The following is a 13,267-nucleotide window of genomic DNA, read 5'->3' on the forward strand; positions in this document are numbered from 1 at the left end:
ACTGCAGTACACACTAAATACAGTTTTCCTCCGCTGCTGAGCACATAAGGGTTTCCTGCGAGAATTACCACACTAACAGGGTTTTCCTCCTCTGCTGAGTACACACTAACAGGGTTATCCTCCTCTGCTGAGTACACACTAACAGGGTTCCTCCTCTGCTGAGTACACACTAACAGGGTTTTCTTCCTCTCTGAGGACACACACTAACAGGGTTTCCTCCTCTGCTGAGTACACACTAACAGGTTATCCTCCTCTGCTGAGTACACGCAACAGGGTTTTCCTCCTCTGCTGAGTGACAACCTAACAGGGTTTTCCTCCTCTGCTGAGTACACACTAACAGGGTTTTCCTCCTCTGCTGGAGATTACTAACATTCTGTAACTGACAGGGTTTTCCTCCTCTGCTGGAGACACACTAACAGGGTTCCTCCTCTGCTGAGTACACATCTAGACAGGTTTTCCTCCTCTGACTGGGAGTACACGCTAACAGGGTTTTCCTCCATGGCCTTTGCTGTAGTTTTATTCAAGAAAGCAGTTTTTGGGATATTTAGTTCCATTTCAACACTTAATAGCCATATTGTTGACGGTTCGCATTCTTCGTAAACATTAACATTTACACTGTTCTGTGCATGTGATATAAAACTATAATTCTTTTGGAGAAACATTTTGTCAGCGTACTGCTACATAATACTTGGTAATTGTATTTTAATTGCGTAGTAATGCAGCTGAATTAGTTAACTATAGGCAATAGTGGGCTGGTTCCTGTATCCACTTGTGTAATTTACTCCGTTATAGGCAATTATACAGCAATTTCCAGAGTTCCTAGTGTAAACATCAATGTCATTGTAAGAAGAAAGTTACTCGACACGAGTATAAGAAACTGGATGTCAAGATTACATTGATTACCTTGGTCTTACTTTTTATTAATATATGTTCTTAACTCATATTAAAATATGTTCTTAGTCTTTATTAAAAAATATAGTTTTAAGTCATTATTAATACTACTGTCTAGTTATTAATTAAATATGTGTAGTCATTTGAAGCTGCAGTATTGGTGCTCTCCTAATGCTGCGTGATTCCCTGTCCCTCGTGTTCTTCATCTAGGCCATATGGCTTCGGTTGTGTCCCTGTCCCCGTGGTGTTTCATTCTAGGCTATAGCCGCGGTGATTCCCGTCCCTCGTGTGTTTCAGTCGTAGCGCTATAGCGCGTGATTTCCGCTGGTCCCTCGTGTGTTTCATTCTAGGCTATATGCTTCGCTGATTCCCTGTCCCTCGGTGTTGCATTCTAGGCTATCTGCTGCACCGTTGATTCCCTGATCCCTCGTGTATTTCTTCTAGACTATATTTCTGACGTTCGTGTTATCATTTAGTATATGCTGCTGATCCCTGTCCCTCGTGTAATTCATTCTAGGCATTATTGCTGCGGTGATTCCTGTCCCTCGTTAGTTTCATTCTAGCGTATATCTTGGGTGATTCCCTGATCCCCGTGGTATTTCATTCTAGGCTATATGCTGCGGTTGATTCACTTGTCCTCGTTATTTCATTCTAGGCTATATGCTGCGGTGACCTGTCCCGCGTGTATTCATTCTAGGCAATTGCTGCGGTGATTCTGTCCTCGTGTATTTCATTCTAGGCTATAGCTGCGGTGATTCCCTGTCCCTCGTGATTTCATTCTAGGCTATATCGCCGTGGATTCCCGTCCCTCGGTGTTTCATTCTAGGCTATATGCCGCGTGATTCCCTGTCCCTCGTGTGTTTCATTCTAGGCGTATATGCCGCGGTGATTCCTGTCCCTCGTGTATTTCATTCTAGGCGTATATGGCTGCGTGATTCCCTGTCCCTCGTGTATTTCATTCTAGGCTATATGCTGCGGTGATTCCTGTCCCTGCGTGTATTTCATTCTAGGCTATATGCTCGCGGTGATTCCCTGTCCCTCGTGTGTTATCATTTAGGTATATTGCCCGGTGATTTCCCTGTCTCCTCGTGTTTTTCATCTAGGCTATATGCGCGTGATTCCCTGTCCTATGCGTGTATTTGCAATCTAGGCTATGTATTGCTGCTGTGATTCCCTGTCCCGCGTTGCTATTTCATCTAGCTATATGCTGCGGTGATTCCCTGTCCCTCGGTATTTCATTCTAGGCTATATGCTGCGGTGGATTCCCTGTCCTCGTGTTTTCATCTAGGGCTAGATGCCCGTGATTCCCTGTGCCTCCTCGTGTGTTTCATTCAGGCTATATGCCCGCGTGATTCCCTGCCTCGTGTGTTTCATTCTAGGCTATATTGCCGCGTGATCCCTGTCCCTCGTGTATTTCATTCTAGGCTATATGCGCGGCTGATTCCCTGTCCCTCGTGTGATTTCATTCTAGGCTATATGCCGCTGTGATTCCCTGTCCCTCGTGTGTTCATTCTAGGCTATATGCGCGGGTGATTCCCGTCCCTCGTGTGTTTCATTCTAGGCTATATGCTGCGTTTGATTCCCTGTCCCTCGTGTATTTCATTCTAGGGTATATGCTCTGTGATTCCCTGTCCCTCGTGTATTTCATTCTAGGCTATATGCTGCGGTGATTCCCTGTCCCTGTGTATTTCATTCTAGGCTATATGTGCCGGTGGATTCCCTGTCCCTCGGTATTTCATTCTAGGCTATTATGCTGCGGTGATTCCCTGTCCCTCGTGTATTTCATTCTAGGCTATAGCTGCGGTGATTCCCTGTCCCTCGTGTGTTTCATTCTAGGCTATATGCCGCGGTGATTCCCTGTCCCTCGTGTAGTTCATTCTAGGCTATATGCCGCGGTGATCTTGTCCCTCGTGAATTTCATTCAGGCTATAATCGCTCGGTGATTCCCTGTTCCCTTGTGTATTTCATTCTAGGCTATATGCTGCGGTGATTCCCTGTCCCTCGTGTATTTCATTCTAGGCCTATATGCTGCGGTGATTCCCTGTCCCTCGTGGTTTCATTCTAGGCTATATGCCGCGGTGAATCCCTGTCCCTCGTGTGTTTCATTCTAGGCAGCTATAGCTGCTGTGATTCCCTGTCCCGCCGGTTATTTTATTCTAGGCTATATGCGCTGTGATTCCCTGTCCCGCGTGTATTCATTCTAGGCTATATGCGCGGTGATTCCCTGTCCCTCGTGTATTTCATTCTAGGCTATAGACTATATTAACTTCATATCTCAGAGCCCTCCAAACCATGTAGCTGACGATCTCTCTCATGGTGTGTGGTACCAGTGATGATGGTGCGTGGTGCCAGTGATGATGGTGCGTGGTGCCAGTGATGATGGTGCGTGGTGCCAGTGATAATGGTGTGTGGTGCCAGTGATAATGGTGTGTGGTGATAATGGTGCGTGGTGCCAGTGATGATGGTGTGTGGTACGAGTGATGATGGTGTGTGTTACCAGTGATGATGGTGCGTGGTACCAGTGATGATGGTGCGTGGTACCAGTGATAATGGTGTGTGGTACCAGTGATAATGGTGTGTGGTACCAGTGATAATGGTGTGTGGTACCAGTGATAATGGTGTGTGGTGACAAGTGATAAATAAAAGGGGTGGTGGAGGGAAGTGATAGAATTGAATTGGTGATGATAGTCGAGGGAGAAATGATAGAAGGTGTGGTGGTAACAGTGATAATGGTGTGTGGTAAAGTGATATGGTGTGTGGAAGTGATAATGGTGTGTGGTAACAGTGATAATGGTGTGTGGTAAAGTGAGATGGTGTGTGGTACAGTGATAATGGTGTGGTGGTGCCAGTGATGATGGTGGTGTGCTAGTGATGGTGGTAGACGTGATGTACCAGTGATGAGGGTGTTGTGGTGACAGTGATGGATGGTGGTGTGTACCAGTGATAATGGTGTGTGGTACCATGGATAATGGTGTGTGGTACAGTGATAATGGTGTGTGGTACAGTGATTATGGTGTGTGGTACAGTGATAATGGTGTGTGGCACATAAGTGATAATGGTTGTGGTAACAGTGATAATGGTGTGTGGGTAACAGTGATGATGGTGTGTGGTAACAGTGATAATGGTGTGTGGAGTAAGGTGATAATGGTGTGTGGTAACATTGATAATGGTGTGTGGGCAGCGATAATGGTGCGTGGCGCCAGTGATGATGGTGTGTGGTCACAGTGATAATGGTGCGTGGTGCCAGTGATGAGGTGGTGGCGTAGGTGGCAGTGATAATGGTGTGTGGTGCAGGTTGATAATGGTGGTGTCGGGTGACCAGTGAAATGTGGTGGGTGGTAACGTGATATGGTGCGTGGTACCAGTGTGATGGTAGCGTGGTACAGTGTGAGTGCGTGGTACAGTGATAGATGGTGGTGTACCAGTGATGAATGGTGGTGGGTATAGTGATAATGGTGTGTGGTAAGTGGATAATAGGGTTGTGGGTACAGCTGATGATGGTGTGTGGTACGCAAGTGATTAATGGTGTGGATGGTAACAGTGATAATGGTTGTGTGGTCAGTGATATGGTGTGTGGTACATGAATGGTGTGTGGTACCAGTGATAATGGTGTGTGGTACCAGTGATAATAATAAAACCGCGTAATATAAAATGCGTAATATGATTATAATAGTGTTTATAACATTCTTAATAAACCATAAAAATGTGATAATGGTAGTTTTCATAATATGGTAATGATGTTAAACATTCATAATAAACAATTTAATATTAAAATCATTCATAATAAGCCATGTGTAATGATGTTATAATATTCATAGTAAGGTGATACTGGTGTTATAACCATTCGTAGTACGGTGATGGTGTTATAACCATTCATAGTAAGGTGATAATGATGTTATAATATTCATAGTAAGGTGATAATGGTGTTATAACCATTCATAGTAAGGTGATAATGGTGTTATAACCATTCATAGTAAGGTGATAATGGTGTTATAACATTCATAGTAAGGTGATAATTGTGTTATAAATCATAGTAAGTGATAAATTGTGTTATAACCATTCATTAGTTATGGTGATAATGGTGTTATAACCATTCGTAGTAAGGTGATAATGGGGTTATAACCATTCGTAGTAAGGTGATAATGGTGTTATAACCATTCGTAGTAAGGTGATAATGGTGTTATAACCGTTCGTAGTGAGGTGATGGTGTTATAACCGTTCGTAGTAAGGTGATGATGGTGTTATAACATAAGGTGATGGTGTTATAACCATTCATAATAAGGTGTTAATGTAATCATGTAATGTTCCTTCTCTCCTTCGAAAGGCATATGTTGTATTCGTGACCACGCTGGGCGGCCAGTGGCTGGAGAGGAACTTTGCCACGTTCCTGTCTCATGTTCTGGACCTGGTCAGCCACCCGCGGGCCACCCAGACACACGTGGAGGCGGTGAGTAGCATTATGCTGTCCATGCTAGGGAAGTTAGCATTGTGTTAGCAATAGTTATGCTGTCCATGCTAGGGAAGTTAGCATTGTGTTAGCAATAGTTATGCTGTCCATGCTAGGGAAGTTAGCATTGTGTTAGCAATAGTTATGCTACCCATGCTATGGGAGTTTTCAATGAAAATCACGGAAGCGAGGTACAGGCCAATGTTTCCCCATTGGAAGCAGTTATGATAAGCATTAAATCAAGCAATAACTGTATTGGTATTATAACTGTATTATAGCTTCCGTCCAAATGTCGGGAATGATACATACATACATACATACATACATACATACATACATACATACATACATACATACATACAGTACCAGTCAAAAGTTTAGAACACCTACTCATTCAAGTTTTATTTTTATTTTTTTAAACTATTTTCTACATTGTAGAATAATAGTGAAGACATCAAAACTATGAAATAACACATATGGAATCATGTACTAACCAAAAAAGTGTTAAATATATTTAATATTTTAGTAGCAACCCTTTGCCTTGATGACAGCTTTGCACTCTTGGCATTCTCTCAACCAGCTTCACCTGCAATGTTTTTCCAACAGTCTTGAAGGAGTTCCCACATATGCTGAGCACTTGTTGGCTGTTTTTCCTTCACTCTGCGCTTCAACTCATCCCAAACCATCTCAATTGGGTTGAGGTTGGGGTGATTGTGGAGGCCAGGTCATCTGATGCAGCACTCCATCATTCTCCTTTTTGGTCAAATAGCCCTTACACAGCCTGGAGGTGTGTTTCGTTATTGTCCTGTTGAAAAACAAATTATAGACCCACTAAGCCCAAACCAGATGGGATGGCGTATCACTGCAGAATGCTGTGGAGGCCATGCTAGTTAAGTGTGCCTTGAATTCTAAATACATCACAGACAGTGTAACCAGAAAAGCACCATCACACCACCTCCTCCATGCTTCACGGTGGGAACCACACCTCCTCCTCCATGCTTCACGGTGGGAACCACACATCTGTTGGCCTACTTTTTGTCTCACAAAGACACGGCGGTTGGAAACAAAAATCTCAAATTTGGACTCAGACCAAAGGACAGATTTCCACCAGTCTAATCTCCATTGCTCGTGTTTCTTGGCCCAAGCAAGTCTCTTCTTCTTATTGGTGTCCTTTAGTAGTGGTTTCTTTACAGCAATTCGACCATGAAGGACTGATTCACACAGTCTCCTCTGAACAGTTGATGTTGAGATGTGTCTGTTTCTTGAACTGTGTGAAGCATTTATTTGGGCTGCAATTTCTGAGGCTGGTATCTCTAATGAACTTATCCTCTGCGACAGAGGTAACTCTGGGTCTTCCTTTCCTGTGGTGGTCCTCACGAGAGCCAGTTTCATCATAGCGCTTGATGGACTGTCGTTTCTCTTTGCTTATTTAAACTGTTCTTGCCATATATGGACTTGGTCTTTTACCAAATAGGGCTATCTTCTGTATACCAACCCTACCTTGTCACAACACAACTGATTGGCTCTAATGCATTAAGAAGGGGAAAAAAATCCACAAATTAACTTAACAGGGCACACCTGTTAATTGAAATGCATTCCAGGTGACTACCTCATGAAGCTGGTTGAGAGAATGCCAAAATATTTAGATGTAACACTTTTTTGGTTACTAAATGATTCCATATGTGTTATTTCATAGTTTTGATGTCTGCACTATTATTCTACAATGTAGAAAATAGTAAAAATAAAGGATTGATTTATATATTGATTGGTTCCAGGTGTTCTCTCCAGGTGTGTGTGTGTGTTAAAAGGTATTCAAATCAAAGTTTATTTTTCACGTGCGCCGAATACAACAGGTATTATTCACCTTACAGTGAAATGCTTACTTACCAACAGTGCAATTTTAAGTAAAAAATAGGTATTAGGTGAACAATAGATAAGGAAATAAAAAAAAAGTAGATAACAGTGAATAATAACAGTAGCGAGGCTGTATACAGTTTAGCGATGCTGGAAATTGATAAATAACGTATAACCTTCCACCAGTTAGAGAGAGGCTGTATTTGAGTTCCTCAACATAATATAAAGTATATAGAGACCTGTATTGTACAGTAGAAGGCTGTTAAATATACCAAGTTTAGAAAGGCTGTTTATTACAAAGTAGAAGAAGGCTTTAATATTAGAGAACAAAGTCTGTGAGGACGGCCTAATTATAGCAGTAGGAGCTATATAGGTAGGAGCTTATATATTATTTAGAGTAGGGAAAGCTATAATAGAGCATAGGGAAGGCTATAGTCTAGAGTAGGAGCACTATACTTTTAGAGTAGGAGGGCTATATAGAGTAACGGGAGGCCTCATATTAGAGTAGGGAAGGCTAATTATAGAGTAAGGAGGCATATAGAGTAGGGAGGCTAATTATTAGAGTAGGGAGGCCATATTATGCGAGTAAGTGAGGCTAAATAGAGTAGGGAGAGGCTATATAGAGTGTAGGAGGCCTATATAGAAGCAGGTGAGGACTTATTAAAAGTAAGGGAGGCTAATAGAGTAGCAGCCATAAGAGTAGGAGGGCTATATAGTTTCAGGAGGCTAATAGTGAGGAGCTATATGAAGGGAGCCTAATACAGCAGGGAGGGGCTACTATACGGCAGGGAAGGCTAATATACAGCAAAACTAATAACCACGCAGAGAGGTATATACAGCAGAGAGGCTATATATACAGCAGAGAAGAGGCTATATACAAGCAAGAAGGCTTATATACAGCATAAGAGCGCTATATAAGCAAGGCCATCACGACGAGTCGTATATTGACAGCAGAGAGGCTTATTATACAGACAGAAGATAATACACAGAGAGGCTATATACAGCAGAGAGGCTATATACCAGAGAGGTCCCCGGATTAGTCAGGCTGAAAGAGTATTGAAAATGGACAAGAGATCTGGTAAGATAGTTATGTACATGTAGTGATGGGTTAAAAAGACTTGCATATATGATTGAACAGGAGGAAGAGTAGCAGTAGCGTAAAAAGATGGTTTGGTGGGTTGGGGTGGCGGGACACCAAATTGCAAGATAGTCTGGGTAACCAATGTTGCTGGCTAATTGAAGTCGGGTATTTAGATAACTCGGTATAGTTTTAAAGTGACTAATGCAAAATGTGAAACAGGTGATTTTAAAAAAAAAAATACAAAAAAATATTAAACAGGAGGAGTGCAGGCAGTGTAAAGAGGAGGGGAAAGGGGGCACACAAGACGATCCACAAAAACAATACCACTGAATGTGATGGCAAAATAGTCCCAGGTAGCCATTTCCGCATTACCTGTTTCAGAAAGTATTATGGCTGGGTCAGCTGGTAAAACTGTTGGAGAGAGAGCCTTTTGGACCTAGACTTGGGTGTTGCTTCCAGACCGCTTGCCCATGCACAGAGAGAAGAGAGAACCAGTCTATGACTGGGGTGGCTGGGGGACATCTTGACATTTTATTCCAGGTAGATCCAGTTTGTAGAGGGAGACGATTTTTAGTCCGCGGGTCCTTAGGATAGTGATTGAGCTAAGCTTAGTTTAACACATAAGAGATGTACTACTGGTGTTTGTGTGGTGTTGTGTGTGTGTTGTGTGTGAAAACGACTTGGATGTACTCGTGTGTGATGTGAGTGTGTTAAAGCACTAAGGTGTACTCTGATGTGTGGTGTGTGTGGTTAAAACCACTAAGAGTACTCGTTGGGTTAACCACTAGGATGTACTCCTGTGTGTGTGTGTGTTAACACTAAGGATGTACTCTGTGTGTGTGTGTGTGTGTGTTAACACTAAGGATGTACTCTGTGTGTCTACAGGTGTACTCCCGTCGTTGTGTGTCGTTCATGCTGCGCTCCACTCTGGGCGGGCTGCTAGGGGAGAAGGCCCAGATCGCCGCAGGGAAAGACATCTGCCAGGCTATCAGTAAACAGATGAGGGCTGTGGGTAAGGAGATAGATGGGGGGGAGGTGTCACGGTTCAGAGCTTTACAGAGTAAGTACACATCCATTTTATTATTATTATTATTGCATTTTAGTTCTCATCATTTAAGATATACTTCATTTAATTTGATCCTAATTTCTTATGATTTACTTTTGAGTCTTTTTCTTTCTTGTTTTCTCATGATTTGTACTTTTTTAAAAAGGGTAAAATCCCAACTTCAACTTAGGTCCAGTCTCCCATTGACTAAGTGGAAGTCGGGATTCTCCAACACACAAGTCTTTCTTTATCATCTCTCATTTTGGAGTCGGTGGGCTTTTGTTGTGTGGGCTGCTCGCTTTGCTCATCCTCTGACTCCACTGATCTCGCTCTCTTACCTGTCTCTCTCTCTCTCACCTGTTTTCTCTCTCTTTCTCTCTCTCTCTCACCTGTTTTCTCTCTCTTTCTCTCTCTCTCTCACCTGTTCTTCTTTTTCTCATCTCAGCTCTTACCTCTGCTCGGAGGCACAGTTCTGCTGGTATTGACCTTTTCTTACATCATACTAGCCTCCTCCCCAGCCATTCTAGGGCCTTATGCATCTCAAATGGTACCTTACTTTCTATATAGAGCCCTATAGAGCCCTATAGAGCCCAGTGGAGCCACATGGAGCCCTGTAGAGCCCAGTGGAGCCACGTGGAGCCCTATAGAGCCCTATAGAGCCCTGTGGAGCCCTATGGAGCCACGTGGAGCCCTGTGGAGCCCTATAGAGCCCTGTGGAGCCCTATAGAGCCCTGTGAAGCCCTGTGGAGCCCTATAGCGCCCTATGGAGCCACGTAGAGCCCTATGGAGCCTTATGGAGCCCTATAGAGCCCTGTGGTTGGTACACTACAATAGGGAATAGGGTGGCATTTGGGATGCATGGTAGGTTTTTCCAGAATGAGACTAACATCTTACTGCTACTACTATAGAGATTATATCTATTAAAGACTACCATCTTACTGCTACTAGTATAGATGTATTAAAGACAGACTCTGTACGTCTCATTCATGGTATTAAGTGATTATGAAATATCAAACTGTCGGGGCGACAAAACAAACCCAGGCCAGACGTCATGTCAACGATTCCAGTCCTCGGGGGCCTGATTTGGTGACACAGTTTTGCCCCAGCCCCAGCTAACACACCTGACTCCAATAATCACCTAATCCTGATCTTCAGTTTAGAATGTCATGTGATTAATCAGCTGTGTTTGCTAGGGATGGAGACAAGGTGTGGCACCAATCATGACAACTGGAGTTGCCCACCCCTGATCTATACAGTTCAAGATATATTAAACCAGGGGAAAAAACGGGACATTTTATTTCAGGCTGAGTCTGGCTTTAATATATGTAGAGTAGATAGGGCAACTTTCCCAGAATTCCTTGGGTTTCCAGAAATCCTGGTTGGAGGATTCCGTATTTCCTTCTTATTCGCCCCGTAATTCAAGGAATATTCCAACCAGGATTTCTTGGAAAACCAGGGATTTTGTCGAAGTTGCTGAAATTGTGCAACTCTCAGTTACCATTGCACACTCCCCATAGTGTATTTAACTATACCCTACTAACCTGTAAAACATATATCACATTATCCTGTTATAGAGATGAAAAGCAATTAACCAATTAACTCACACGCTCAGCAAAGCACTTAACCAATTAACTCACACACTCAGGAAAAGCAATTAACCAATTAACTCACACACTCAGCAAAAGCAGGCCTTTTATACCCCTGGGGAGATTTAAAAAAAAATATTTAAAAAATCACACATTTTGTCAAACATGAACGAATTGGTCTTTGTGTGTGTGTGACATCATTTGGTGTTTTTGAATTACTCCATCCCATCATCGCAATCACTTTTTCTTTTTACAAAATAACTTCTCCCAGATTCTTACTCTGTGATTCCCTCTGAAACCTCCTGTATCAACTGTCTGTATCGACTGTCTGTATCCCTTATGGAGAACTGTGTGGGTTCAAGCCATCGTTCTACTCCTCTACCAAACTAACTACACTACCAGTGAAAAGTTTGGACACACCTACTCATTCCAGGGTTTTTCTTTTAGTTTTTACAATTTTTTACATTGTAAACTATAAAATAACACATATGGAATCATGTAGTAACCAAAAAAGTATTAAACAAATCAAAATATATTTGAGATTATTCAAAGTACCCACCCTTTGCCTTGATTACAGCTTCGCACACTCTTGCCATTTTCTCAACCAGCTTCATGAGGCAGTCACCTGGAATGCATTTCAATTAACAGGTGTGCCTTGTTAAAAGTACATTTTGGGGAATTTCTTTGCTTAATGTGTTTGAGTCAATCAGTTCTGTTGTAACAAGGTAAGGGGGTATACAGAAGATAGCCCTATTTGGTAAAAGACCAAGTCCATATTATGGCAAGAACAGCTCAGATAAGCAAAGAGAAATGACAGTCCATCATTACTTTAAGACATGAAGGTCAGTCAATGTGGAAAATTTCAAGAACTTTTTAAGTTTCTTCAAGTGCGGTAGCTAAAACCATCAAGTGCCATGATGAAACTGTCTCTCATGAGGACCGCCAGAGGAAAGGAAGACCCAGAGTTACCACTGCTGCAGAGGATAAGTTCATTAGAGATACCAGCCTCAGAAATTGCAACCCCAAAAAATGCTTCACAGAGTTCAAGTAACAGACACATCTCAACATTAACTGTTCAGAGGCGACTGCGTGAATCAGGCCTTCATGGTTGAATTGCTGCAAAGAAACCACTACTAAAGGACAACAACAATAAGAAGAGACTTGCTTTGGCCAAGAAACATGAGCAATGGACATTAGACTGGTGGAAATCTGTCCTTTTGGTCTGATTCCACATTTGAGATTTTTGTTTCCAACCGCCGTGTCTTTGTGAGACGCAGAGTAGATGAACAGATCTCTGCGTGTGTGGTTCCCACCGTGAAGCATGGAGGAGGAGGTGTGATGGTGCTTTGTTGATGACACTGTCTGTGATGTATTTAGAATTCAAGGCACACTTAACCAGCATGGCTACCACAGCATTCTGCAGTGATACGTCATCCCATCTGGTTTGCACTTAGTGGGACTATCATTTGTTTTTCAACAGGACAATAACCCAACACACCTCCAGGCTGTGTAAAGGCTATTTGACCAATAAGGAGAGTGACGGAGTGCTGCATCAGATGACCTGGCCTCCACAATCACCCAATCGAGATGGTTTGGGATGAGTTGGACTGCAGAGTGAAGGAAAAGCAGCCAACAAGTGCTCAGCATATGTGGGAACTCCTTCAAGACTGTTGGAAAAGCATTGCAGGTGAAGCTGGTTGAGAGTATGCCAAGAGAACAAAGCTGTCATCAAGGCAAAGGGTGGCTACTAAAATATGAAATATATTTTGATTTGACTAACACTTGTTTTGTTTACTACATGATTCCATGTGTTATTTCTTCAATAGTTGTGATGTCTTCAATATTATTATACAAGGTAGAAAATAGTAAAAAATTAAGAAAAACCCTTGAATGAGTAGGAATGTCCAAACTTTTGACTTGTACTGTAGATCATAGAAAACATCCTTTCTTCCCACTGAGCTCTGAGGGTTTTAATTCATCATAAGGAACCATCTCGAACGAGACTAAAAGTAAGAGAGGAAAACGTACCTATTAAAGCCAATACATTACATAAATCCAGATGTCTTGCCCGATCTTTGGCCAGCAGAGAGACAATGGCAGATGTCCTATTTGATGCTCCCAGCCATATTTGATGAATGTGGGTTCACTAAAGGTCATTGGTGATGATGCATCCTCAGATCTTTGTGCTGTCTGTCTTAATGCTGATATTCAGTACTGTTAATGCATGATAAATATATTACAATGTCCCTGTTACCTGTTAGCTAGAGATTACCTGTTACCTGTTAGCTAGAGGTTACCTGTTACCTGTTAGCTAGAGGTTACCTGTTACCTGTTAGCTAGAGGTTACCTGTTACCTGTTAGCT

The 13,267-nt window shown here is 42.5% G+C and overlaps 1 protein-coding gene across 1 annotated transcript in view; it reads left to right on the forward strand.

The window, feature by feature from the left end:
• Positions 1-13,267, forward strand: part of LOC112073827 (HEAT repeat-containing protein 5B-like) — a gene marked incomplete at its 3' end in the record, with an annotated part of 50,114 nt that overhangs the window by 20,383 nt on the left and 16,464 nt on the right. The window contains 3 exon segments of the mRNA XM_070440294.1: positions 1,763-1,776; positions 5,216-5,338; positions 9,159-9,792. Of these exon segments, the coding sequence (XP_070296395.1) occupies positions 1,763-1,776; positions 5,216-5,338; positions 9,159-9,792 (771 nt within the window).

Source organism: Salvelinus sp. IW2-2015, unplaced genomic scaffold (genome assembly GCF_002910315.2).
Source record: "Salvelinus sp. IW2-2015 unplaced genomic scaffold, ASM291031v2 Un_scaffold2384, whole genome shotgun sequence".
In the NCBI taxonomy this organism is placed as follows: Eukaryota; Metazoa; Chordata; class Actinopteri; order Salmoniformes; family Salmonidae; genus Salvelinus; species Salvelinus sp. IW2-2015.